General features: G+C 38.6%; 2 protein-coding genes across 7 annotated transcripts in view; both read right to left on the reverse strand.

Annotated features, from left to right (window-relative positions):
• fes (FES proto-oncogene, tyrosine kinase) overlaps positions 1 to 17650 on the reverse strand; it is a 28694-nt gene extending 11044 nt beyond the window's left edge. Inside the window, exons 1-9 of one of the 2 annotated variants that reach the window (XM_028016068.1) lie at positions 17277 to 17650; positions 16529 to 16702; positions 10114 to 10210; positions 9851 to 10034; positions 4167 to 4304; positions 3962 to 4081; positions 3703 to 3825; positions 1207 to 1402; positions 247 to 327 (exon numbers count right to left, since the gene is read on the reverse strand). In XM_028016068.1, the coding sequence (XP_027871869.1) occupies positions 247 to 327; positions 1207 to 1402; positions 3703 to 3825; positions 3962 to 4081; positions 4167 to 4304; positions 9851 to 10034; positions 10114 to 10210; positions 16529 to 16702; positions 17277 to 17501 (1338 nt within the window). In that variant the 5' untranslated portion in view covers positions 17502 to 17650. The remainder of the gene's footprint in view (positions 1 to 246; positions 328 to 1206; positions 1403 to 3702; positions 3826 to 3961; positions 4082 to 4166; positions 4305 to 9850; positions 10035 to 10113; positions 10211 to 16528; positions 16703 to 17276) is intronic. The other variant, XM_028016067.1, reaches the window with a different exon arrangement.
• Positions 17651 to 23050: 5400 nt separating this feature from the next.
• The window catches only part of furina (furin (paired basic amino acid cleaving enzyme) a), a 93070-nt gene continuing 88612 nt past the window's right edge, over positions 23051 to 27508 (reverse strand). For all 5 annotated transcript variants that reach the window (XM_028013954.1, XM_028013955.1, XM_028013958.1 and 2 more), the window contains exon 16: positions 23051 to 27485. In XM_028013954.1, the coding sequence (XP_027869755.1) occupies positions 26899 to 27485 (587 nt within the window). In that variant the 3' untranslated portion in view covers positions 23051 to 26898. The remainder of the gene's footprint in view (positions 27486 to 27508) is intronic.

A 27508-nucleotide genomic window follows, 5' to 3' on the forward strand; every position in this document is an offset into this window, starting at 1 on the left:
TTCTGTACAACAAAGATTGTTTTTCTGGCCCTTATTTGTAAGATGTTACCAAAATGTGGTAATTTTTATTACCTTTCAGAAGGAAGAGAAGTTTTATTCTGATGAATTTCATAAACATTCAGTTTGCTAGACTGATCTGAAGTGGAATTAGAATCGTTTTAATTTCCTTGGGGAAATATTTGGCCATGTCAACATAGTTATTGTTCGCTGCATAAGCAGCTTAATGAAATATGAATCCCATCCTACCTCAGATTTGTGTCTAAACAGGTTGCTCAGGTTGTTTATGATCCCGTCCACGAGGATTTTACCCGAAGTTTGAACATTTTCCTAAAAATAACAGAGCAAAACATCATGGTCAATATAAATGTAGGCTGTAAAATGGAAAGAGAAACATTTTTATGCAACAAACAAAAGGTAATCAAAAGAAAACATTTGCTTTAATTGTTGTTATTTATGTTTCATGTTGCTTTCAGTTTGACTCATAATGTAACCGAATGATTAACCGTTTCAGGACATATTTTTGTTCCAGTAATCCCGTTGTGCTGCAGTAATACCGTTAAGTTTGAACAGTGTCCTTGGTATTCTGAATAAAATTTAAAAATAAAAAAAAAGCAAAGATTTCTCTCATTTGCAACAGTGGATACAAATATTTCTGTTTTGTCCTCCTACCAACAACGACATTGAAAAGTTATGCAACTTTTTTTTTATAAATAAAAGAACCTTGTGAATTCAAAGCATAGTCAAAGGAAAATAGTATAAGGTTTAATTCAACTAGACCAATGATTGGGATTTGTTACCTGGTCAATCTATATAGAAATGGAAAGAGGTGAAAACATCCAGCATATCTGCCTCCCAGCAAAGGCTGCAATTTGTTTTTGCTTTGAATTTTTTTCCTGAAATTTTATTTCTAAAATTTTCTCCAGTTTTGTGTTGGTCCTCATTTCTATTCCGTGTTAGTTTTTTATTTAATTATTTTTACAAAAACCTCCAGCTTCAACTTGATGAGAAACTTTCTCTGTACCACATCAACACTCGCTCATTTTGAAACCAAATGTCGGTGGTTCTTCCCCACCGAAAACATCCAGTCACTTTCAGTGAGACGTTACACACATTCTGCAAGGCGCCTGTTTACCGGCCTGCTTCAAAGAACTGACAACAGCTGAGGAAAAGGCAAACCAGAAAAGGTCTGCAGCAGGGGGAACATACATTGCTTGTGCTGGATGAAAGCGAAACAGAGTCCATGTCCAGCCTGAGGGCTTGTGGAGGTTCTCTGAAGCCCAGCTGGTCCAGTTTCTCCTTTAGAAGAAGTCTCTGAACCTCCAGTTTGGCTTTTATACCCTGAGACAGAGCAACCTGCTGTCTGGACTCCTCCATTGCATGTCTCTTGCTGAACTGATAAACCCTGAGGAGAGAAAACATAAATAAAGTTACTTTTTTTTGTATTTAGCACATCCTGAAGTTCACTACCTGCACCTCAGTCAGCTGCGATGGTCCATGAAACTAATCAGAAACTTGCACAACAGCCACAAGTGTCAGGCCACAAAAACATCCTGAGCGTGCGAAGGTGTTGCCATCTGCTTTTGATCGCTAAGGTTGTTTGTGTTATGAAATACTTGAGGGGTTTCCGGAAAACAAGTTCCTGAATTTTAACGAAATTTCTCAATTTGACATGAAAGTTGGGAAAAATATGTTGAGCAGAGCAACATCACAGTGAACATTTTTGAAAAATCTATCCCTTAATTTGACTAAAAAACAAAATTATCCACTTCATGTGTTTATTTGTCTTTATTGTTGGCCGACAGTTCAACATAAAATATCTTCTATCTGCATTCGTCCCGGAGCTGCTGATGCAAGATTTGTTATTTTCACAACTGTTGCTCTGATTTCAGCAGCTGCAGCGAAGTGGTTTGTGTTGGTCTGTGTGGTGAGCGGCTTTGCAAAGTTACTGGTTAACAGTTTAGCCAAAGATTTTTTCTTGTCTGTTATGATAATCATGGGCCTACTGACATTTCAAAGATACGCCTGCCTACTTCCTGATCAGCTTGTGGCTCAACCTTATAGTTGAAGGCTCCAATTGGTGTGCTTTCAATAGGACCTATTGTGCAGAATTTACATTTTGGACATTTTTAATACTTCCTCTTTTACTTTTACTTTTAAGTGCAAACCAAGCACTTAAAAACACAAAGCCATTTTCTGGTAATAAGTTAATGTTTTATAATATCTGGAAAATTAGCTCTTTCAACAACCTCCAGATTGTTAAATCACAATCACTGTTACCTAGCAACCCCAGCAAAGCCACGGGACGTTTGGTCGGCTGGTTTTACCACTGTATGGACTGTACAATGGCTGCTGGATAAGACAAATGTTTTCTTGTTGACTTACTACACAGAAATCACTTGCTACATTATTGTTGTTTGTACAGGATGCCCCACTTCTGCTTTTCAAATATTTGTGGTTCTATAAATACACATCTGTTTGTAACCGTTTTCACATGAGTGTAAAAGTTGAGTTGGGGGGCTTGGTCAGCAGAGGCTTATGTGGATTTAAAGAGACAAGAGGCCATAAAACAGCTCATTCTGACTGGAGATCCAAATAGACAGAACTGATCAGACTAAAATCTCATCATCTCAGAGTGATTTTGTGCAAATAATGTCATGAACATGTTCTGTATAACACACAAACCTATCCAAACCTATTCAAGGAAAATAAGAGTTCTCTTTTTAAGATCGATATGACTGTTTTCCATTGGTTTCTAACAGACATGAATCAAGACAAATGTGCACGGAGAATCTAAATTTAAAATTAGGACTCCTTTAATCTGCAAGCTAACATCCAGGGAGGATGAAAATCGACAGACCACCAGAGAGGAAACTTTCTGAAAAGGGTTAACAGAACTGCTGAGAGCAGATCAGATATGATTTTAGGTTTCAAATATGAAAAATGCGGGTATGCCCTTATCATGAGCCGCAGTAACTTAATGGTTGACATCCCGCTCTTCCTCCTTCTGACTGATGATGATCCAATTACACACAGCCAGCAGCATGCATGTCGGTTTTCTATTACTTTACTTCAGCTGCTAGTAAATTATTTGCCATGTGCTGAAAATAATGAAGCATCTGTTAAACTAGCTCTTCCCTGAACTGTGTTTCCCAGTCTTGAGATGACAATGTTTGTGAATTGTTTCAAGAGAAACAAGCCGAACTGAATTACTGTGCAGTCTGAAGCAGAGGAACATTAAGCCTGACAGCTTCAAAAAGGTCACAGCAGGTCAGCTTGGAACAGCTTTTATTGCTGGTTTACAAAATGTTTCTGTGAAAATCTGACCCGAGGGCAGCACAACCTCCACTTACCTAAAAAACACGTCGAAAACACCATATGTGCTTCCTGCCTTTCTTTAATGATTGTCAGAGTTGTGCAGATAAACACTCTGTTTCCTTTTGTCCTTCAGGAGCTAATTAATGACTGGATCAAACCTGTGACACCTCTGGACAGGCTTGTCAACCGAGAAAAACGAGGGAACCGAGATTCATAACTCCATGCATATTACTGCCTTATTATTATTAATAAGGTGCTTGCTGCCTCTTGAGACCAGGCTGGCTATTAGCAGTCACTCAGGGCTGCACACAGAGGCAAAGCGGGAGCAAAGTTTCAGCAATTTGTTTCCTTCATTGTGTGAACGCAGCAGCCCTACGCTCTCTTCACCTCTGGCCTTTTTTGTCTCCATCCAGCTCGTTCTCCAGTTCCAGCTCCAGCTGCTCCACAGACGTCTGCTGAGAGCCCAGAGACCGAGCCAGGGCCAGCAGCTCCTCTTCGATCGCAGTCAGCCTAAGAGCAGAAGTACCATGAGGAAAGAGGGGAAGTAAAAGGAGTGTTTAAAGGAAATACAAACAGAAAATAAGAAGAGGAAGTCATTGAGATATTAACAGAGGAAACTGGGCCTTTGCTATCTCATTGTTCTCACTTGTGCTGGATCGTCTCCAAGGTGAGGTCATTCAGCTCGACCTCTTTGGGCCTCAGCTGCTCTGTGTCCTCCAGGAGGCTGCAGTCAAAATCTGCACAAACAGGAATCTCCCCGACAGACCTGAGATCAGAAACACGGACTCAACAGCTTCACCTCCATCAGAGTATCATGATCTTTACTCTGCAAAGGTTTTGCGTCTTCGTACCGGTTCTGCTGGATGAAGCTCTCGTATTCTCTGTGCGGGTCGATGGCGATGAGGGCGGATGACATCTCCCTGTGGACCTTCACCACTTCCTGCTGGAGGAGGGTGGAGATGTCAAAGTATTCCTGCAGGATCTCCTTCCTGGATGTGAAGAAGTTGGAGAGTTATTCACCTTTTCCAGCCTCCTATGAATAACATTTCTTTTAGACCAGTGGTGTCAAACTCATTTTCATTTTGAGTCTAATCCAGATCATTAATGTCCTCAAAGGGCGACTGTGCCAGGATGTACTGATAAAACCCATTAATAAACTGTAATCCAATTATCCATCCTTAGACAGGTTAAGATAGGCCTATGGGCTAAACATTTTCATCACATTTTTTGCTCAAAATCAATCTTACATAATGAGATTTCAGTCTGCTCAGTTCTGCTCCTTTCAGAATGAGCTGTTTTACTCCCTCTTGCCTCTGCTGGCCACGCCCCATCTCAACATTTACACTCTCACTTTATTCACACTGCAAGCAGCTGCACAATTATACTGCTGTACATCTTTGACAAGCAGAAGTGGAGCCTTCTGCACAGCCAACAAGAATGGAGTAAGTGGTTTCTGAATGGTAAGTCAACAACAAAACACTTGTCTTGATTTGATTTGATTGATAATGTAATAGTTAAGCACACAGCTCTTTTTTGAAGGTCCTATAAAAAGTTATGGAGGGCCACATTTGGCCCTCAGGCCTTGAGTTTGACCAATGTCAAAAAAATGTATACACAAATAATCTTAATCAAGAATTTATCTTCAAATAAAAATTTCAAGTGAGGTTTGCATTTGTATTCAGCTCCTTGGAGTCAATTACTTGTATAGCCACTTTTTGCTGCCGTCTCCAACTTTCCACATCAAGAGTTTTTTTTATTTGTTTGGTTTTTTTAGATCAACTTTCAAGTCTTGCACAGATTTTCATAAGTGTGGCTCTCCTGCTGAAAGTGAACCTCACAGAACAGCTGAGCTGATACAAGACTTAATTGCCCACATATGGCCAACATTTACTAATTGGGTGACTTCTGAAGGGAAGTGGTTGCACTGGTTTCTATGTAAGGACTTGACAGTAACAGAGGTCCAATACAAATGCAGGTGAAGAAACATAAAAACACCAGAGGAGAACGAAAACCTGCAAATGTAACTACTTTCAGAAATGTTCATTTGTGAGACAGGTTTGATTGCTTGCATGATAATATTTAAATCTGATTAATTTCTCCTATAAAAATCTGGTAATATGATGTATCGGAGAAGAAGAATTAAATAAACTGTATCACAAATACAACCAGAGCATCCTTCCATGTTTAACTGAACTAAGGGTGCCTCTCAGGTTCAAAGCATCCTCTGATGTAAATGACATCCATTCAGGAATCCATGCCTTATTGAAAAGGGTTAAACGCTTTTGAAAGGGGCCACAGTTTTTCCCATTTTCACCAAAGCCTCTCAGAAATGATCATACGGGTGTCTGCATTCTGAAACCTCTCATCTGTCAAAGCAAACTGGAAACTCCTGGTCAGATCTACAACTTTCTTCTTTTTACAGCTTCAGGTCTGATTTGACTTCATCCTTTTCATTAATAATGATGAAAGAATTAAGGGGTTCTTATAGCACTTCATTTTTCAGTTTAAAATAATTAATAACATCAGTAATTTGGGGAAAATTAGGCGCTTTTTAGTAGATATCTTTTTTATGCTTTGACTCTTAATCATGTTTGATATGTGCAATATAGCTTTTGGCACCAGTCATGCACAAAATACCCAACAGGTTTGGGCATAAATTAGTCAATCCTCCTTATTATGGCGACTTTTATCAGCTCCTCTGAGCTTCACCTGTTCTTTTATGTTGTGTGTAAGTTGTGTCTTTCTTGAGTTTTATTGTTTTACATAATTTTATGTCCAGTGTTTTATGTATTGAGGTTAGCATCAACCTGCTGAGGGACAAACAGATAGAAACCTTGGGTTATAGTGCAGCATGTTTATAAATATTGTGTTTTTGTCCATTAATATGCTCCATTCCTGCTTAAATACATAAATAAATCTGAAATATGAGCCTTGGATCCATAAGTGCAGAACACATGTGTCTAACTCAAGGCTCGTGGGCCAAATCTGGCCCGCTTTAGCTTTTTATGTGGCCCTCTAGACTCCAACTTACATCAGTAAGTTCCTCCACATTTTAGTAATTCCACAAAAGATTTTACTACAATTTTTTTGGCCAAAAACATTGTGTTTAAGAGACTGCTTTACTTGACGTAAAGTTGTAAAAGGTGATTGATGTAATTAATAAAAAGTCACATTTAACATCTTATATTAGCGCAAATATTGTAAAAAAAAAATCTTTACAAATATTTCTAAATGAACACCACAAAATCTGTGATTTTAACCACAAAAGAAACAGAAAAACAATCAAGAAATTCTGGATGGACTGAAAAGATCTTCAATCATTATCTCATTTTAAGGAACACTTGCTGAAACCAACAGATATTTATTGATACTTGAACAGTTTAATGGATTCTATCAGTAAATTCTGACACAACCGGCCCTTAAAATAAGATTTTTTGATTTGGCCCAAAATAAAAATGTGTTTGATGCCGCTGGCGTAGAACTGTCCAAACAAAAGCATCAGTATTTTTAGAATCAAATGTTTTTAAATTTAATCTGACTTTTGCATTTCTCTCTGTTTTGCATTAAATAGGGGTAAAACAGCTCCCTTCATATTTTTGCATACTATTTTTGCTTGCTACATACAATAGATAAAGTGGTATCAGCTATAAATAAAAGTGCAACAAATCGAAATAAAATGAGATTAAAATCCATGCATACAGACAAAGAATATTTTTTATGTTAATTAATAAATAAAGTAAGCAGAAAATTGGTGGCTTTTGTCTTTTGAGCGTTGCAGTGAATAACAAACCATTTTGTAAGTTTTAAGCATCAACTTTATCTGCACTCTACTCTTCACCAACAATGAAGCACATGTTCATCAATGTGTCAAGCTAATGTTAGCGGGTTAATGCTCTGTATCGTTATCTGGGTTCTTAGCTTTAAACAATGTTTACTTGCTGGCACTTCTTTTAGTCTCCACATTATTACTGTCCATGTTTTTCTCAACAGGAAATAATTTCTTACATCCATATTTGTATATTTTCAGTTGTATTATTATAAGAGATATATACTGTAAGTGTAGCAGCCTTTGTTCGATGAAGGGCAGGCTGGAGAAAACTGAGCTTCTTCCAGCGGTTTCGCTCACATTTTACTAAAACTTTAAACCACAGGAATAGCATGATGGAAAATTTTAGCAGTTTTGGAACCATAACTTATCAAAACCTTGTCAAAACCTCCATGCTGGTACCGAACCGAACCTCTACTCTTCATTTTATCCAAACGGATTACTGACTGCCGCAGCAGTGGCTGCTCCTCATCTCTGAGTAAAACGTCAACATTCTGTCTGGTTTATCAATATTTCTCACTTACTTTCAACAAAAAGAAATTATTATGAATTATTTATGCAGCTGAAGCTTTACTTTGTTCTTCTGCAGTCGGTTTGATATTAATAGCCTCTGTTTGAGAACAGCAAAAACAACAATTCAAAGTGAATAAAAGACTTCAATTCAAATCTTTAAATAAGTGATGAGGACAAACATGTAAGATTCAAAGAAACATCAACAAGAACGAGTTAGAGATTGATGTGTGTTAGTTAGATGGAAAAGTTGTTACAAAGAAAAAAGCAGAAAAAAGCTTCCCTTCAAGCTGCTGTTATTTGGGTTTGTCTATAAAAACATGAATTGCAAAAATGTGTAATGTTTAAAAAACAATGAATATTTTAATGTTAAGCCAATATTTTTACTTGAATCCATGTATCACAATTAAAACATCAATAACAAGATAATTATACCGCTAATACTTTATCATTAAACAACAGTGGAAATTGTGTTCCTTTTTATTTCAAATAAAAGCAATTAGATTCTGTTAAACATTCAGAAGTTAAATCTGCAGCTGTATAGGGAGCCACATGTATGTTTTCCTTCAGGAACTTTGAGATTTTAATTTTCGTCCTCGTCTGACCTCACGTGCAGAAACACACCTTCATGTCTGCAGGCTGATCAAAAAATAATGCCACGTTAATCCAATCCCAGCCTGGTTACATTAGCAACCCATTAAATGTGGAGTCCACTTAAAAATGACTACATTTAGATTTTAATCAACTGCAAATCAAGTTCCAGCTCATGTGTCTGACCTTTGACACGGATGCTGACCAGAGGTTTCCCTCTGTCCAAACCAGCTGTTTGAGGTGGAAAGATTCTCTGATGATTTACTCAGGAGCAAAAGATTATTAAACCAGTCAGACTGGATCAGAGTCAAATTCACTTTAAACCATATTTTAATCATTTTTGACTTGAATCGAGAAACATTGTCTCAACTTTTGCGCTGCTTTAATTTTGCATCATGTTTTCGCTCTTGACACTTTCAGTTTTGCCACAAGTGTTTTACTTGTCCTTATTTTTGCAAACAAACTGCAAAACAGCCTTTCTGTGAGAACTAATTTCTGCTTCTATAAACTGAGGTGGATCAGAGAGCTGAGAATTTTACAAAACGTCTCCGCGGTCGTTTAGCGGGACGCTTGGACATCGCGCAATAACACGCAGTCTTGTCAGTTAATTTTAGCTAAGCTAAGTAAAGTATACCACTGATATATTTTAAGTTGTCAGTACAAACTCTCAGGAAAGACCAGAAAATGTGGGAAGAAGAGCCAAAAAGAAAGAATAAAGTGATTCCTCATGAGGAAACTGGTTTGTTTTACACTTTGTAAAAAGAAAAATTGCTGTTCTTCTTCTTCTTCTTCTTGACTGTTGTTTCCTGATCTGCAGCGTTTATGACGCCGCTCCCTGACTGAGGTTAATATTTTTATTACTGTAGCTCATCGTAAAAGTCGTAATTATAGAGACGCTTAGCGGACGACAAACGTCTTGCAGGTTTTAAGTAGAGCGGACTGGAAAGCTTCAATAAGCTACATCAGGTAACATACTGACTACAACTTTACAGAACCCGACTTTATAAACTTAGAATATCCTTTAAATCGATGCAGGAATAAATATATTTAAGAATTTATTATTGGTAATTAAAGAATCTGAAAATATTGGGCAAATGTTCCTACAGTGCTGAGAATAAATAACAAAACTGAGGTCAGCTTTTTTTTCTCTGAGACTGAATACAAATCAAATCATCAGAGATTACTCTTTATTTTATTTTACTTTTTTATTTTTTATTTGATAGGGAATGCCTGCCTCCCAGTCTATAGGATAAAAATATAACCTTAACTAATTTGCAACATTTGTCCTGAGAAGGACCTTTAGCAGTTGTTTAAAATAAAAAGTGTAAGTTCAAAAGTAAATAAAATAAAACAGCTGAAACAGCTGAATCAAAACGATAAGAAATTTTCATTCAGTAGTTTTAAATACATTGTTTTATATCTACTTTTTATCAACTGTTGATCTTATATATATATATTTCCACTTCATTTAAATGAAAGTTTGTTGAGATTTTAAATATATGTCTCTAATTTTCTTTAAGCCTCTCTCTCACACACACACACACACACACACACACACACACACACACACACACACGCCCACGCAGACTGTGTTGAATGCAGCCTTACAGGATGAGCACCATCTCCTGCTGCAGGGTCTGCAGCGCGTTCAGCAGAGCCGGCTGCATCTGGCTGTAGTGATGCTGATGGTAAACCTGAGCCGCTTGCACTGACAGCACATACTCATTGTGGAGCTCATGCAGCTTAAGGGAAGCCTTTATATAGCGCTCCCTGTTCTTTTCTCGCTCCTTATCTGCATAAAGAAGAAAAAAGTACAAGGTGTGTCTGAAGCTGATCCTGTTTAGAGAAGTAAAAACCCTCAAAGTTCTCACCTTTACTCATGTCCTGGTACTTCCTCCTCGCCAGAGCTGCGTCTTTAACCGCCTGCCTGTAGCTGCTCTTCAGCCTCTCCAGCTCTGTGTGGGTCACCTATGCAACCAAAATAAAGCATTTTTGAATTCATAAATGACAACATAAATTATGACTCCGACAAGATGTTTATTCTTTTTCTTTGTTTTGTTTTGGGGTTTTTTTGGGGGTTTTTTTGTCTTCTAGCAAAAGTCTTCCTTCAAAGCACAAGATGCAAGTGAGCCGGAACAAGAAAACAAATTGCTTCACGGACACTGAAGAAGCCAAATCAATTCAGAAACTGACAGCAAACCAATGCAGAGGCTCTTGAACGTGTAATGTGTTCTCTCCCTTTGGTCAAACACAAAATCAGTCAGCAGCAGAGTTTCAGTTTTACTGCCTCTGTCTGCTTCTGCCCTGCCTACAACTCCACAACTCTTCTCATTACAACCACAAGGTTGAATGCATTTACTGGGATTTTCCGTGACTGACACACACTAGTGTCTGACTGCGAAGTGGAAGAAAAGCACATACAGTCTTCGAAAATCTTAAGGTGTTTGAGTATTTGTATTTACCTCCTTTTACTTTGATTCATTTAAATAAAATCCAGTGTAACAAAATCCTTTGGTAAAGAGAGCATGGCTCTGCGTGAAGAAACTTATTGCTGACAGAAAAATAATGTAATGGTAAGTATTACAATTTGCAAATGTGTGGGGAAAAAGTAGGCCAAGATTTAAAAGTGTGTGAAATAAAGGAAGCAAAACACACAGTCTCTAAAATAAAACATGACTTCATATTGTGACGATGATTTTCTTCATCAGCGACAAGAAGTAAGTCAAAGTTCATGAGTAGATAAATCAGATTAAACAGAGATTAAGGAAGAAAATTTGTTAGAGGTAAAACCTGGAATAGGATGAAGGTTAACCTCTCAAACATTTTGACTGCATTTTCCAGATTTTTTAAAATTTATATATAAAAAAGGAAAACCATGAATCCTTTTTACTTCCACATAGCAGTTATGAAGTGCTGTTTGTTCATCTGCTGATAAAATACCAATAAACAATTTGCAATTTGTCATGTTATTGTGCTTTATAAAGCATTTATTAACAGCTTTTGGAGGCGTCGGAAATGGCAGAGTGAATATAGCCGGGTGTCAAAATCAGTGTAAGCAGGACTCGCACCTTTGTATGTTTCATCCGTTTATTGCTTTTACAAATCAGTCATGATCAACAAACTTTAGCTTTTTTGACAAAACAAAATACAAAAAATAGCATTTAATATCAAAAAACTGATTTCTACAAAATAAGCGACTGCATAATTTAGTCCCTTCCCACCAGTATTTAGTAGCTGCACCTTGAGCTGCGATCACAACATGGAGTCTGTGAGTCGGTTCCAACGGGGATTACACATCTGGAGACTCTAATTTTACTCCACTCTTTCTTGCACAACTCTTCAAGCTCTGACAGATTACATAGGAATCAGATTCTTTTCAAGTGCTGTCAGGAATTCTCTATGGGATTGCGCTCTGGGCTTTGACTGGGCCACTCCAGAACATCCACCTTGCTGTCTTCAAACCAATAAATGCTTTCTAACTCTAGCAGATGGAAAGAAATTCCCTCAGTATTTCTCTATATTTGTAACACTGAATTTTACAAAATGCTGCCAGCACCGTGCTTCACTGTGGGGATGGTGTGTTCGAGGTGATTTGTTTTGTTTGACGGCCAATGAACTCCATTTTGGTCTCATCAGAACAAATAACTTTTTTCCATTTGACCATGGAGTCTACCTAACTGCAGTCAAATTCTGATGTAAGTTTTCTTTAAAAATGTGTTTCTCATTGCCACTCTCCTTTACTTAACTTAACTGAGGTTATGAAGATAGTCTTTCCATTTCTTGATGATGGATTTCACTTTCACTTTTTTTTGGTATCCATCCCCTGACTTATACTTTTCAAAAACCTTTTCTCTGACTAGCTTGGTGTGTTTTTTCTATTTTTATGCTATAATGGTAGCCAGGAATAATGATTTATGGAATGAATGGACCTTCCAGATACAGGTGTCTTCACACTACAATCACCTGAAACACACTCACTGCACTCAGGTTATTTCTGTTACACTTTTTGTGAGAATATTAGCACCAATTGACTGGACCTCTGTTGAATTAAGTCAGTCACTTTAAAGCAGGTGAATAATTATGACTATTGGTCATTATTTTTTAGAAATCAGCTTCCACTTTGACATTGGCAAAGGTTTTTGTAAATGTTTTGTCAAAATGTGTTGCTCATGACTGATTTGTAAAAACCAATAATCCAAGGGGAGTGAATACTTTTTACCAGCAGAGTTTCTTTGCACCTTGAGCGTAAATACCATGAAACACAGACACAGGAAGTGGACAGCAGACCTGCAACGATTCTCCTCTGAAGGAACATGAAAGCTGAGAAACAACATTTGAGGAAACGATCTGACCTTTGTCGTGTGGCTGGCTGGTGGAAACGTTTCAAAGCTCTTTGATAGCATCTCTGACTGCTCTGTTGGCTCAGTCAGGACAAAAAAAATAGCTATTGTAAAACCGCACAGTGATGCTCGCTTTGCACTGCAAAGTAATAGCACCATGTTAAGCAAACGACCCAACAAATGTTTGTGCTGCAGCCCAGCGCGGATTTACAAAACTTTGCACTTCATTTGCTTGATGTAATTGGATAATAAAACAAAGAGGACGGGCTGGTTTTAAACTGCACTGGGCTCTTCTGCTTAGGTTTATGAGAATTATATCTAATTATAAAACTGCTACTCATCTCATCTGCAGAGGCAAACAATCTCCAATGCTTTGACATGTTGGTTTAAGACATTTTTTATATGCAAACACACATTATTGCTAATTTTCTACATTGTGTAAGTCAATTTGTGTTTTGTTTACCCAGAAAGAGGAGAAGACTTTTGGAAATGGTCGAGACTGGAAGAAATAAGATGATGTGTGTAAAAGTCAACTTTAATTTTACAATGTACATTTAAATTGATTGTTTATATACAGATATCTATCTATCTATATATATATATATGTATATATAGATAGATAGATAAATAGATAGATATCTATCTATTTATCTATCTATCTAGATATATATATATGTATATATATTTATCTATCTATCTACATATATATATATATAGATAAATATCTATATATATAGATATCTATCTATCTATCTATCTATCTATATAGATATATATATATATATATATATATATAGATAGATAGATAGATAGATAGATAGATAGATAGATAGATAGATAGATAGATAGATAGATAGATAGATAGATAGATAGATATCTATCTATCTATATAGATATATATATATATATATATATATATATATATATCTATATAGATAGATAGATAGATAGATAGATAGATAGATAGATAGATAGATAGATAGATAGATAGATAGATAGATAGATAGATAGATAGATAGATAGATAGATAGATAGATATTTATCTCTATATAGATAGATAGATGGATATCTATATATATAGATATCTATCTATCTAGTTTTTGTGGACACCTTAATTAAATTTAATGAGAACTATCTGCTGACATTTTATTCTGTCTTGGTTCGCACTAGATTTCCTGTGCAGTTTATTGCTTCTCTATTTCAGGCCAGTGGTATTTAAAAAACTTGTGCAACAAGAACAAAACCTCAGTGATCTAAAACAAAACATGTTGAGTCTTTTTATTCTCATTTTTTATGTGAAAGTGGAAGAAAGGGAGTCTTTGCTGAGTGTATCTGCATTATTAAACTGAATATATTAGCGTTTCTCAGCGGGGGCGACGCCGCCCCCCGGGGGGCGTTCAGAGGACGGCAGGGGGCGCTGGCGGAAATTTTTACAAGAGGGGGGCGCTGCGATTCCTCTGGGGGGCGTTTGGTCGAAAGTAAACTTTCCTTCTTAAATGCACAATAATGCCAGTTTAGACTTTAAGCAACTTGTTAAACTTGTATTGTGTGACATTAATACAAGATTAAAACATGCTTGGCTGCAACTGTATCGATGGCACACAAAAAAAAAACGTTGTGCAAAACTCAGAACCGGGACATACAGTAGAAAGGAGCGACAAACTAGATGAGAATCATAAAAACAGAGAATCCGACGCTCAACAGTGAAAAATCAATATCAGTGGCGAATCAAGACATGATGCTTATAGGCGGCGCGGCAGGTGAATGACATGGTGATAAAACGATAAAATAAAACTAAAGAAAGAAACTAAAGAGAATATAACAATAAACCAGGAGAGGATAATACTAATCAGAGAAAACTAAATGGAAATGAATGAAGAACAAAATGCAAGAATAAACTAAGAAACTAAATTAAATACAGAGGAATAAGCAGGTATGGCAAGACCTTTCGAGCAATAATTAATACAGAGGACTACAGTATGGCAAGAACAAACAAAAAAGATATAATCCATGTTCCTGTCTCCTATGACAGGAACATTAAAAGGATCTGAAACTTTTGTTTTTACACTGAAAGCTCTGGTTTACGCAGTAAATGCCATGTGGGTAAAATTTTATGGATGATACTCTGCTGTCCCATTCTCCTGAAGGCAGCACAGAGCTGCACCACTAGAGACTTTCAGAAACACTGAAGAGAAGAAGAGCTATGACAAATGTAGCTGCAGTTCTATTCATGTTTTAATGTTGCAGAGCAAATAGATCAAAGTTTAAACTGGTATTGCTGTACATCTTTTATCTGGTCATTTTGTGCAAGATTTAGCAACTAACATCACAAAATGGCACAGAACAAGAATATTATTTCCCACTCTGATTGGCTGCTGTTAGGCCTACCGATTTTAAGTTGAATGCTGATTGCAATTTTCACAGACACCTGTAAAAATAATTTCTATTCACATTGCCTTTTGTTCTCTGGAAAATTACTCTTGATGATAAATACAAAAACAAGCATAAAAATCAAAACATCAACAATAGTGATAGTAATAAAATAATATTCAGTGCAAAGTTGCCTACAATTTCTTTGGTGGGAGACGGTGAGGGAGCTGGATGATGGATGCTGGTCCAAGAAAGGTTGAGAAACACTGGAATATATTATTAGGAGTCTTGAAGAATATTTTTCTGAGTCTTCTGAGTTACAGGAAGGAAGTCCAAATATGGACGACGATCATGATGATCTATAATGGCGTCTCTGGAAGCTCTGTTATGTCTATAAGTAGTATTCTCGATAAATAAAAAGAAAATAAAAGGTAACATGTTTGATGGATGCATGATGTTCATGAGAGGTCCTCACTTTCCTGAGAACTTTGAACTGAGCAATGCTGTTTTTTAGATTATAATTTAATGGTGCTCAACTTAGACATGAACAAATTAAATTACTTTTTGGGGGAAGCTAAGGGTAGCCATAAAATTTATTTTCCTTGACCTTCAGCTTGGTAACTGCTGACACATTTCAGCTAACCATGAAAACCAAAATTTTAGCACCTTAACTTTTGTTTTAGCACTTGAGTTTTGCTCTTTCTCTGAGAATTAGACACTCTAGTAGAGAAGAGGAGAAGACAAGTGCAGCTCGTGTTACTTCTAACATTTCTTTCAGAAGACCACACAGGTAAATTTCTAATATTTACTTTGGTGATGATTTTGTCACACATTAGACTTTAACAAAATCAGAATTTTATCTCGCTAACTAAATATTTAGTTTATAAAAAAAAATATTAACTTGTGACTTAAATATTTCACTTGGAACTCTGACTTTTATGATATCAATAACATTAATAAAATATGACTTTGACAAATGAACATGCACAAGGTAATAGAGAAATTACCTTGTCATTTTTCTATGACAAGGTAAATAAACCAAATTACTGCTGTTGTATTTTTACTCTTTAACTTTAAAAACGGTACGCCACAGTCCCAAGTCTACTTCTCACAAACGTTAGATCCCATCATCAACAAGCTCCCAAAGTCTCTGCAGCGTCCAGAGCGTCTCTAAAGATGCTCTGGATCGCTTTTCTTTTCCAGATCATACTTCTATCTGGTCTTATGTGTCTGTTTGTCTATAAAAGCAGAGCTGTGCTTTTAATCTCATTGGACAGCTTATTGTGCAATGACAATAAACCTAATCTAATCTAAAACAATCTAGTCTATGGCTGTTCCTCGCCACAGCAACACAAATTTGACGCTTTTAATGCAACTTTACAATAAAAGTGTCATTATTTTTGTCATGTTTATGTCAGTGTCAAGCCAGCCTTACGCACACCCCTTCAAATAAAGTGTTTACCGAACATTAAACATTTTGAAGACTTTTAAAAACAAACTCCAAGAGTTAGAAGAAAAACACTCCAGCAGGAAGTGAATGTGTGATGGAAACACCTCTGTGTGGTTTGTTTCGCACCTTGTTGAGCTCCTGCCGCAGAAGGCTCCAGTGCTCTGCGTAGGTTTTGCGGAGCTGCTGTTTGTCTCTGATGAGCAGAGTCAGTTTGCTGATGGGACCGTCCAGGAGCTCCTCGGAGCGCCTCCTCATCACCTGGCTGAGGGACTCGGTCTGCGAAACCAGCACTCCCCACGACTGACACACACAGTGGTGGGGAGAAAAATCATCAGCTTTTACGTCCAACTCAAGAAAAACATTAAACAGGTTTTAGATCTGAATACAACGGCATGCAGATTGCACAAAGTGCCATAAAATGCCCTGCTTCCACTTTCAACAACTGAAGCTTTACAACATCCAAATGCCATAGATACCAAACACTGAGTGACTACATCCCCTTTTCTGGTGGCTCACCAGCATTTTTACCTGAATAGCAAACCATATTTTAAATAATCCATCTTCATGAGCTCGTCAGATATTCTGAAAGCCATGCAGATGAAAAATTAAAAAGATTTTCCAAGATGAGTAGTGGTATTGCAAAATAAGTGCAATCTTATGTGGGACTAGGAATTCATTAACATTACATTAATGGGGCGACTAGAGGAGAAAGGTCTCTTAATAAAATAATTTTACAACTTTTGGTCTTTATTTATAGTTTTCTGATACGTTTTTTAAAATGAACATCGTCTACTTTGACATTTTTAGACTCAGAATATAAGTGAACTCTACCAGATGTTTCAGTCCATCATCGTAGAAGTAGAGAAGACCCCACCTTGTTGAGCTGACTGATGTAGTCCGCTCCCGGATTGGTCTGAGGCCGGTCCATCTTCTCGGCCATGGCAGTCATTTGGTGGAGTTGCACTGAAAAATCCCGTTCGCTCTTCGCCCGCTGACCCATCCACTTCTTCATGACCTCCATCAGGTGAAGCTCGGAGTCCAGAAGCCTCATGACGGCCGCGTGCGCCTGTGGACACCGGAGATCCTCACCGAAACCCATCTCTGGACTGATGCAACCTCCTTCTGCCTGGGATGCGTCGTCAGCAGCGTGTTCTCATGAGTGAAGCAGCAGCTGCTCTAATGACCAGCAGAGTCTCTCTCTCTGCGGCCATGCAGAGGTTTCACTTCCCTCTGAGCAAGAAAGAAGTGAACAGCGGTTCATGAGAGGCAGCACTTCCTCGTGTACGTTTGAATGTGGTTCTACTTTCAATTTGCAAACAACTTTAGTGCCATAACACCTCCCAAACTCCATCATATAACTGCATGTGTGCCATAAACACACATGCAAAATATATATATATATTTTTTTACTTCTCTGGGGAAAAAAACTAATGAAAAGTAGATGTTGAACACAGCTTGTGTTAGAGCTGGAGTCAAGCTCCTTATCTACATAATTCATCATGTCTGTTCATTTGCTGCTCTGTGCAGCACAAACATGAGATTCTCCGTTTGATCGGCTCGGTTGTGTTTCCTGGGCTCAGAGATCTGCAGGGTCTCTACAAGAACACATTCAAAGTCATCAGTAAAGCATTTAGCCTCATTAAGTTTCTCTTTATTTGGAATTAGTCGATTTACTGCGACTAAATGATGAGAATCTTAATCATTAAATCATTTGAATTGTTCTGCTTGACATGATGATTCTACTTCCTTCTCATTGCTGCTCTGCTTTGCCGTAAAAATGGGTTTTCCTTGATTGATGTAACGTGTGTGTTACATACAAACATCCTCTGATTGCATGGTTACATGAAGAAGAAAACTGAACAGTTTCTGTTTGACAACCTCTAAAAATACCGTCAACATGAAACAGGTGAACTCAACATTGGGCAACTTACAAGAATTTCTTTGTTCTAGGTGGCATCAAAACAGGATTGATTTTATTGTTACTGCCTTGAATCCAATCAGAAAAGGGAAATTAAACTGCCTGGCAGTGGAATATACATAAAAAATGAATATTTCCCTCTAGAAAACAATTTTAAACATCTTATGAGCAAACAAAGATGTAGTTTTATGGGAGGTTTGGTCATGTTTCATCATTTAGTGAAGCTAAAACAGGTGTAAAGCACTGACAACAGAGAACATGTTATTGTTTTAGTATAGATTGGTTTGCAAATGTTGTATAAATAGACCATCTAAATGTTTCCCCAGAATCTCAACCAGGCTGTGAACTGTATCATCACATCATTATAATCTATATAATGAACTAACATGTTACATTTCTACATATATTTCCTTTTTTGACAGAAGATTGTCCCTCAATATTGATTACAAGAAATTAGCAAACCAGCTGCTCTTAAAGCACACACCGATATGTGTAAGTCCTCCGTCACAAACTATTCTGATGCAAAAACTATAGAAAAAAGATCCCAAGCAGACAACAAGAACTGACCTACACAATGTACTAAATTAAAACTAAAATACAGCATGACAAGGAAGTTGTTCTGACTAAACTGCATTTAAAGCAGCTTCCCCCCAATTATCGAAGACACAGTAGTCTAATCCCTCAGGCATTAAATATTTTACATGTGAAAATATATTCAACGTAGGGAAAGAAAACTGACTTCTAAAGTTTTCAGAAGAGACACAGACAGACACAAATCACATCTATGTTGATATCTTGGACAATAAAAGTGCAGAAACCTTCAGCCTGTCCAGAGCTTTTCTGGTTGGCCTGTGTTGTTAGAATCAGTCGGATTCAGCAGTGTTTGAAACCTCAATCATCCACCGACTCATGGAGTATGTTAACCCCCTTTAATTACACCTCCTGCATTGTAAGGGGTTCCAAAGGTGCCAAAAATGCTTGTACATATTTATGTGTGCTCTGACTTTTATTTACTTTCCCTTTGGGAGCAATAAAGTATTTTTGAATTGAACTGAATATGCTGTTGACTATGTGAGTTGTGTCAGAAGTTGGAACTTGGAGCTGGTTTCACATCTAGTTAAGAAGTTGGAATTTAAACTTGGCGACATAAACAAACGTGATCTACAAACATCATTTTAAGCTTTACTTTACATAAGCAAGCACCACTTTCAATTTGTTCGCTTTAGAGTCCGCCGTCACAAACTATTCTGATGCAAAAAACTATAGCAAAAAGATCCCAAGCAGACAACAAGAACTGACCTGGGTAACATTTCCAGTTACCCAAGGAATGTGGCACATTTAAACACAGTCTGCAATAGGTAAAGCTTTAGGGATGTTGGGTGTTTTTGGCTTATTTAATAATAAAGTAATATTTTAAGACAGGCTGGAAGGAAAAAGAAGACTGTGGATGAAGAAGAGATGATGCCAAATTTTTTCATTGGTGACCCAGTTTATCCTCTACAGCCTCACTTAAAGGAGCCATTGAATTCAGGTGTGTTGCATCTAAAAGTTGACATTGATAGGTCATTCAACGACAGGTCTATCCAGGAATAAACATACAGCTTGCACTGGATTTCAAAAGAACATTGGTTGAATTATTTTTCTATGGTATACCACAAAAAATTCAGCAAACAATTGAGAGTCTATGTTGTATTAAACTAAAAATGTTTTCCCTTTTTTTTGACTGAGCACAGCATTAAAGCTGGCCTTTTGCGGTTATTTTAATTTATGAGATGGTTTTATTGCTGAGTGCAACCTCGCTGCTGTAAACTCCTTCACAAAATTACACCGACCATAAATTAGAACCACTCTCATTAGACAAGCTATGGAGGTGAAGAGGCAAGATTCGCTCTGCAAACACAGACCACAGAGGAAACAGCTGCAGAACTTGTTAATGCGCTGCATGCACAAAACCTGGACATGGGGTTAGATTATTAGGCTGTGTCCACTGGCCCTCGGGGGCCACGGTCCCGCATGGTTTAGTTATCATGATTCCAAGATTTAAATCTCTGAATTATTCCCCTGGCCTGTTTCCAGGTTCTGCGGAGGTCTGGGTACGAATCTGTTCATTAAATTCAGCTGTGTTGAACCAGAGAAACATCTGAAGCATGCATGCTCCTAACGACTGGCGGTGGACATCACTGCTCCGGGATCTGGACTTTATCATCTTGAAGTCCGAACTCGGACTCTGAGTCTGGGGGAAGAGTCTTCCTCATGCAGAGGAAGACTCTTCCCCTTTGAATGTCACTTCAGAGTCACTCAAGAGAAATGAGTGACTGAGCACAGGACTGGTACAGCTTTGCATGTCTTTGTGGTGCGTAACAAAAGACTATCTATTTGAGGCAACTGTGTAGCGAGCATGTCTACCGGTTATTTTTTTCTCCTAAATATTCGCATCTTTACGGCGAGACAGCCCTGCATCTTAGAGCACTCAGCTCTATGTGAATTTTTCTGTATTTTTTAGAGTGCTCTTGATTACAAAACACTGGTGGGAAAAGATGCACAAAAAACAGAGATAATTTCACATTGAACAGTTTGAGTGGGGACAATGGATGAATTTTCATTTTTAAAAGCCACTGTGGGTTGCAGTCACTGATTTTCTTGTTTTAAGCCATTGCAAAACAAGAGACAGTATAAAAGTCTTCTTTTTATTAAAGTATATTTTGCATTTAACCTGCTAACATCCAGTTGGTGCAGACATGTTGCACTTCAATGGAGAAACATGGTTGTGACGATGTGCTGAAGGCGGAGTGTCAAAAATGAGCAGGAGGTTCTTAAGGAGACAGAAGCCCAATTCAAGGTGTTAAATTGAAAAAACAAATTTCTCTTAAGTCATGTTTCATATATACAGCATTTCATAACAACAGAAGTTAACACAGATACTAGATAGTGCTACATAGTGCCACAATGTGGCTGGAAAATACATAACATTGCCCCTTTGACACCTGAGCAGGCATAAAGACTGATGGCCTTCATGCCACAATGCATTTTTAAGAGTTCATTTATGCACCTTTTCCTAGCAGTTTTTCTTTCCACTTAATTTTTAGTAAATGTGCTTCATTACAAGATGTAAACAGCCTGTGTGTCTGTGGTTTAGCCTCCTTGTGAAGAGTCTTCATCATCCTCTGCTGGGTAAATGTGAAGTCAGTAGAGTTCAAGTAAACCTTCAACACTTTTGAATTGGCTTTTTGTGATGCTTCATGAATTTCAGGTTTTGGTGTTGAAAGTATCTTTATATTCTGGTAAAAATGTCTATGTGGGGAAGAAGTTCCTTGAATTTCCCATCTGTCATTGAGCTGCTAAAAATGGAAACGTCCAAAAGCAGCAATAGAGTATTAAAATTCTGGGGTTTTTTTTCACTTATTTCCCTATTATCAACTTCATGACTTGACATTTACTCTGTAGCTTTCCTGAGCAGGAACAACTCGTCTACTGCTGGGAACAACTGGAATATTTTTAAAAATAAACTATGCAAATTTACTCATATTTGGAATAACAAGGTGTTTTTTTAAAATACAAGGCAGCAGCTTTCCGTTTTAGTTAAATTATTCTGCTGCAGAAACTTTGTAAATTTAACTCAAAATGTATTTTTGTACATTATTAATTCAGCGGATGCACATAGGAAGGTTGAGTCACAGCTTCAGCACCGTGTTTATTTCACTTCAGCTCACTCAACAGACTAAGATGTTCATGGAAAAAAAACTTCAGGCGCTCGAGCATTCTCAGACCTTAATACCAGATTTAAATACAAAACACAAACTTTAGGAAATACAATGGGGAAGGATTTAAATACCTGAAAACAAGAAACTTCAAAAGAAGGAAAAAAGGAACAAGAGAAAGGTAAATAAGGATGGTAAGAAAGTTGAGACAAAGAAAGAAATGGCACATGGAAGGAAATCTTTGACAGGAAGAAAGAAAAATTAAAAACAAGGAGGAAAGGAAAGACATGGGCCCAGTGGAAGAGAGACAAAGGAAAGGAGAGGAAAGGATCCAATGAAGGGGAGAAGGGAACAGAAGTACACAAACACGAGGAAAACCGAAAGACATGAGGAAGATAAGAAAAAATGGCAAGAATGGAAATAAATGAAAGACAAGGAAGGATTTAGGTAGAAATGAAAAGTGCAAAAATGAAAGAGACAAGGGACAAAACAAGAGGAAAAAAGATATATGAAAGAAGGAAGAAAATGGAAGGAGGTAAGGAAGAAAGGGAGGCAAGAAGCAATGAACAAAAGGAAGGAAGGACATGGAAAGCAAAAGAAATGAAAGTAGGGAAAAACAAGAAAAAAGGAGAGGAAGTACACAAACAGGAAAAATTAAGAATACTGAAGAGAAATGGTATGAGGAAAAAAGGAAAGAACAGAAAAGAAGCATAGAAGGAAGGTATAAAAGAGATGATAAGCGAACACAATGATGACAGCTTCAAAGTACACGAGGAAGGTGGGAACAGAAGGGCACAAAAAAGGAAAGGACATGAGTCAGTCAAAAGGGAGGAAGCAATGAAGGACACAGCTGTTAGGAAGGACAGAAGAAAAGAAACAAGCAAAATGAAAATGAAGAAAACAGGAAACCAAGTGAAAGTGAAAATAGTCTGAAAATATTTTTCTTTCTCCAGGCCTTGGAAATGCTGATTAAAATTGCATAGTTTTCCCAACAGCACAGGAACCCTGGAAAAAAAATGAGTAAAGACACGCTTAAATTTGCATAGATCTTTATTTTTAGTAGAATCTATAATTGACATCAATTAAATAAAAAGGAGAAAACAAAAGAAAAACATCTTTAAATTACAAGAAAATTACACTGCACCATTCATATAGTACAAAAATAGGCCTTATTTTAGAGTTATGTCCCATGTAGGATAGTCATTCTTGTACATTAATCATAGGTCACAAATCTGTAAGGTACTGTGTGCAGCCACAGGTCAGGATCCTCACCAGGAGGCGGGAGGAGGTCAAAGGAGTGGACTGAGACGGCTCCTCCATCGCAAAGTGTTTCGCTTCGACTTTAACAAGCTTGTGCGCGCAGATCCGGTTCAGCCCTTAAGGTCATGGCGATGAGATACATTCTACCTCCTCCCTCCGCAGCTGCTCAACAGGCAACACGTCGTCACAGATCACCGATGGGTTTCAACTAAACACGCCGAACGCAGCTACAGGAGGACGAAGGGACGAACCGACCTGGAGGCGACACGTTCTAATACGAAACAGACGGCATCTGAATGATTGTCTTTGGTTATGCCAAAGATATTGCTCCTATCAACTACGTCCGAGTTCGTGTGGATAACTTCAGACTACATCCTAAAAACGGGGACAGGAGCAACACCGAGCTCCGAGTGACAGCATTAAAACGACATGATGGGTTTCATCTTTATGATCAGAAAAGAAAAATAACTAGCATCAAACTGATTTTTGTCAGCATTTAACAGCTTCGAGCTTTACTGCCAGCGAGGTGGGGGCCACACAGTCATGAAAAAGCTGCTTTCTGGGACTATTAGCGAACCGGTTTCCTTTTTAGTGTGTACTTTATATCACATTCTGGCAGTGAAAGCTGCTGATGGGCTTCAGCAGCTCAGGAAGCACAAGCTAATTAATGCTGCCATCATTCAGGAGTTTCTGTAAAAGTTAAATCCTTGAATGAAAAGAGTGAGAATCGGTAAAGAGTTGTAGTGAATAAATCAACCTAAGATGAAAGAAAAACAAATCAATCTGTGAGCTTTAATGAGCTCCAAAAAGTTGCAAAGAAAGAGTTTGAAGCGGGTAAAGGCAAAGTGCCTTTTCCATTATAATTCTTCAACATTCATATTTTAATTGGAACCTGTTTTGTTGCCCATTTTCTGGTGTTTGCACAAAGCCGGTTGAGTCTGAGGCCGGAGCTCAGTGGAGACCAATCAAAGCATTAATGGCGGTAGGCACCGAAGTTCACCACAAAAAGCAACTATAACAACTTTGTTGCTTTTGAGAGCGTTTTCCACCAGATCCACTCTCATGGGTCTCTTTCCAGTCCAGAAACGACCACACTGCAAAAACACAAGATCGTACCAAGTATTTTTTGTCTAGTTAAAGAGGCTAATATGTCAGTACACTTTAAAAAAAACAGAACTATTTTACAGGTAACTAATCAGCAAGATATAAGAGATTAAGTGAACAACTCCTTAACATTGATGCCAAATTAAGAGTTCCACTGGCAGATTATTTCACTTATAACATAAAAAAAATATCTCGAAATAATTTGTCAGTGGAACTAGTACATTTTTTGACATAAAGTTAGTTTTCTCTTATTTCTAGTGTACTAAGATATTTGCACTAGAAACTAGATCAAAAATACTTGGTAAGATTTTGGATTTTTGCAGAGCTGTTGCATTTTGGCCATCTGAGGGGATTTTATGGTGTTTGACAGCCTCCATACTAATATACCTGCATCCCTCAGCTCAGTTTCTGAAACACCTGTGAAGACTTTACAACACCAGTGGTTAAATTAGAAGCTAAAATCGATCTGTTTGTGTGCCTTTGCACCCTCTTGCACTCAAGACAAGGAAATTGATTGTCAGTGACATAAACGTAAGAGGAAAAAAAAACAACAACCAAAGAGTTTGAGATCCAGAAGGAGACGCCCCATTAGAGATGGAGAGCAGAAACGCCCCTGTTGGTTTAAAGGTTGATTTAGCACTTGAATGCCAGCCATTTTCATCTGTGAACATTTCATCTCAGTAACCCTTTTTAAAGCCCATGTGTGACCACGCATGATGCCGATCCTCAAAGGCAATACATTTAAGAGAACAGAAGAGTTTCCAGGAAAGTAGAGCTGACGGTTTCTGATTTACTTTCGCCCTTTCCCTTCTGAAACATGAATTTAGCACGCGCACCCCGTCACCTAAATCACCACAGAGAAGATTTTCATGCCTAACCCACATTTAAATTCACCTCTGTAATTAACAGCTCCTCTAAGAGTCTGCGAAGCCTCGCTGTGGGATATGAGAGGTAGATAAAAGGATGAGCAGCTGCAGCTTTCTACGCACGCCATCATCTGAAAACCTCTCCCAGCAAGCTTCAGCATTTTTGTGCAGAAATTTAAACAAAAAGGAAGAAAACAAAAATCAACATGGCTATAATGGATTTAACAATTAGATGCTTATTTCATATGATTACAGCTCAGGAAGGAAAAAAACTGATATCACTTAAGGAGAAATGATATTAATAAAATCTCTTTGCTGTAGTATCATCTGGAGTATAAAGTACGCCGACTTGATGATTTGAATTTCTGATTGGATGAGGATTGGAGTGCAGGGACACTGATGAGCTGAGGAGCGCCGACGTGGGGCTTTAATCAATACTCGAGATTTGAAGAGCGGAGGAAAGAAACCATCACTTACTTCAGAGGCCAGGTGAGTCAGGTGATACTTTACGTCCTGACGCACGAACCCGCATCCAGTCATTACGGCAAGAGGCTGGTGTTTGTGGGGCTGAATCGCTCTGACAGCAGGGGAGAGCCTTGATGTATTGTTACGGCGTCGGCGGAGTCGAGGAATCAATCACAGGTAAGTCAACACCTGCCAGCTGCTTTGAGGCTCACACATGCGCGGCAGTGCCTCGGCTGATTGACCTCTCACCCCTGAGGATGGGTGCATCAGATGCAGCCATTAAACATCTACGGTTGAGTGTTTGAGATTCTTATCTTTTGCTTTTTTTGGGGGGCATTTTTTTTGTCCTAAAGTGCAGAAAATATGAGGCTGGAATCTAAAACGATGGAGTAGCTTTTAGTTATTTCTTGCTTTTTAAATGATTAAATTTAAATTCTTATTGCTAGTTATGCTTTTCATTTGAAAGCACTTGAGAAGCGTGACTCCCTGCTAAAACGTTGGATTTTGCTGCACCGGTTTCAAATCCTGATGTCAACAAATAATGTGGAGAGAATAAATGCTTTTAAGTGAATGCCTCTTTAATAACCGTCAGTTTGTCATCAGCTAAAATATTAAACGACAGGAAACGCTTTAAACGACTTCACTAGGGGCGCGACGCTCCATGCTGCTCATCAGATCTCGACACCCTTTATTATGAAGGCTCATTCATTCAGAAATGCACATGCACACAAAATCATCTCTTACTCTCACATTCAAAAATCTCATCTGGCTACTGCACTGAGACTAATGGAAGGTAAAGGGGGGGAAAAGCAGGGAGACGCAGTAAATGATAAGCATTTGTTTACTGTAACAAAAAGGAGCTGGAGGGAAATGAACTCTGCACCAACAGATGCTGCGAGTGATCAGAGGTTTGGAGGAGGGAGACACCTGAACAGAAATGCAGCCAACTGTGAACAGAGCGAAAAACTTAGGCCGTCCCCAGCTTTCAAAAACAGCAGCTTCCCATCAACGCTCCCACAACCAGTTCCTAAAAGCAGATGAGGATCTGATAAGATAGAAAGAATAAAATTAACTGGGTGTATGTGCGGACGAGACTGAGCACCGCGAACAGCCCTGAAGTGTCAGACAGATGGAGAGGAAGGGAGTTTAAAAGTAGAGCAGGAGGAGGAGGGAGTTATGAAGGCATTAAAGAGCACTTTGTGTTTTGATAAAGGCAGTTCTCTCGTTATGGACGGCGAACTCTTCATTTTCTGAGTCAGTGTTCAGTCCGTCGTCCCCCCAAACCGTCGGGATGCCGCGGTACGACACCACCCTGCTCCCCCTCAGGCTGAAGCCGCCGCCGGGCTCCAGCAAGGGCAGCTTGATGAGCGCGCCGGAGCGCAGCTGCAGCATCAGGAAGACGCCCGCGAAGGTCGCAATGATGGCCATGCAGCCTAGCACGGCGACGGTGAAGGGCAGCCGAGAGTCGTGCTTGAGCCAAGGCTTCAGCTCCTCCATGAAGGCCCCCGGCGACTCGCGCATGGAGTGGTTGAGATGCAGGCAGGTGCCAGAGACCTGGTTAAGGGAGCTGTGATCGGGGCAGGTCAGGCAGAACGGGGGGCTGAGGCTGCTGCAGGTGACGCAGGGCGACGGGCACGGCAGGCAAGCCGGGACGGAAGCTGGCTGGATGTAGTTCCCCACTGTGTAGTTGAGGGGCTGGGAGCCCACCGCGAAGCCCGCAGGACATTCTTTCACACAGCCCTGCTGAAAGAGGTAGTAGCCAGGGTTGCACTCTGCAGCAGCGAGAGAGAGACAG

The sequence above is a fragment of the Xiphophorus couchianus genome, chromosome 4 (genome assembly GCF_001444195.1).
Source record: "Xiphophorus couchianus chromosome 4, X_couchianus-1.0, whole genome shotgun sequence".
Lineage (NCBI taxonomy): Eukaryota > Metazoa > Chordata > Actinopteri > Cyprinodontiformes > Poeciliidae > Xiphophorus > Xiphophorus couchianus.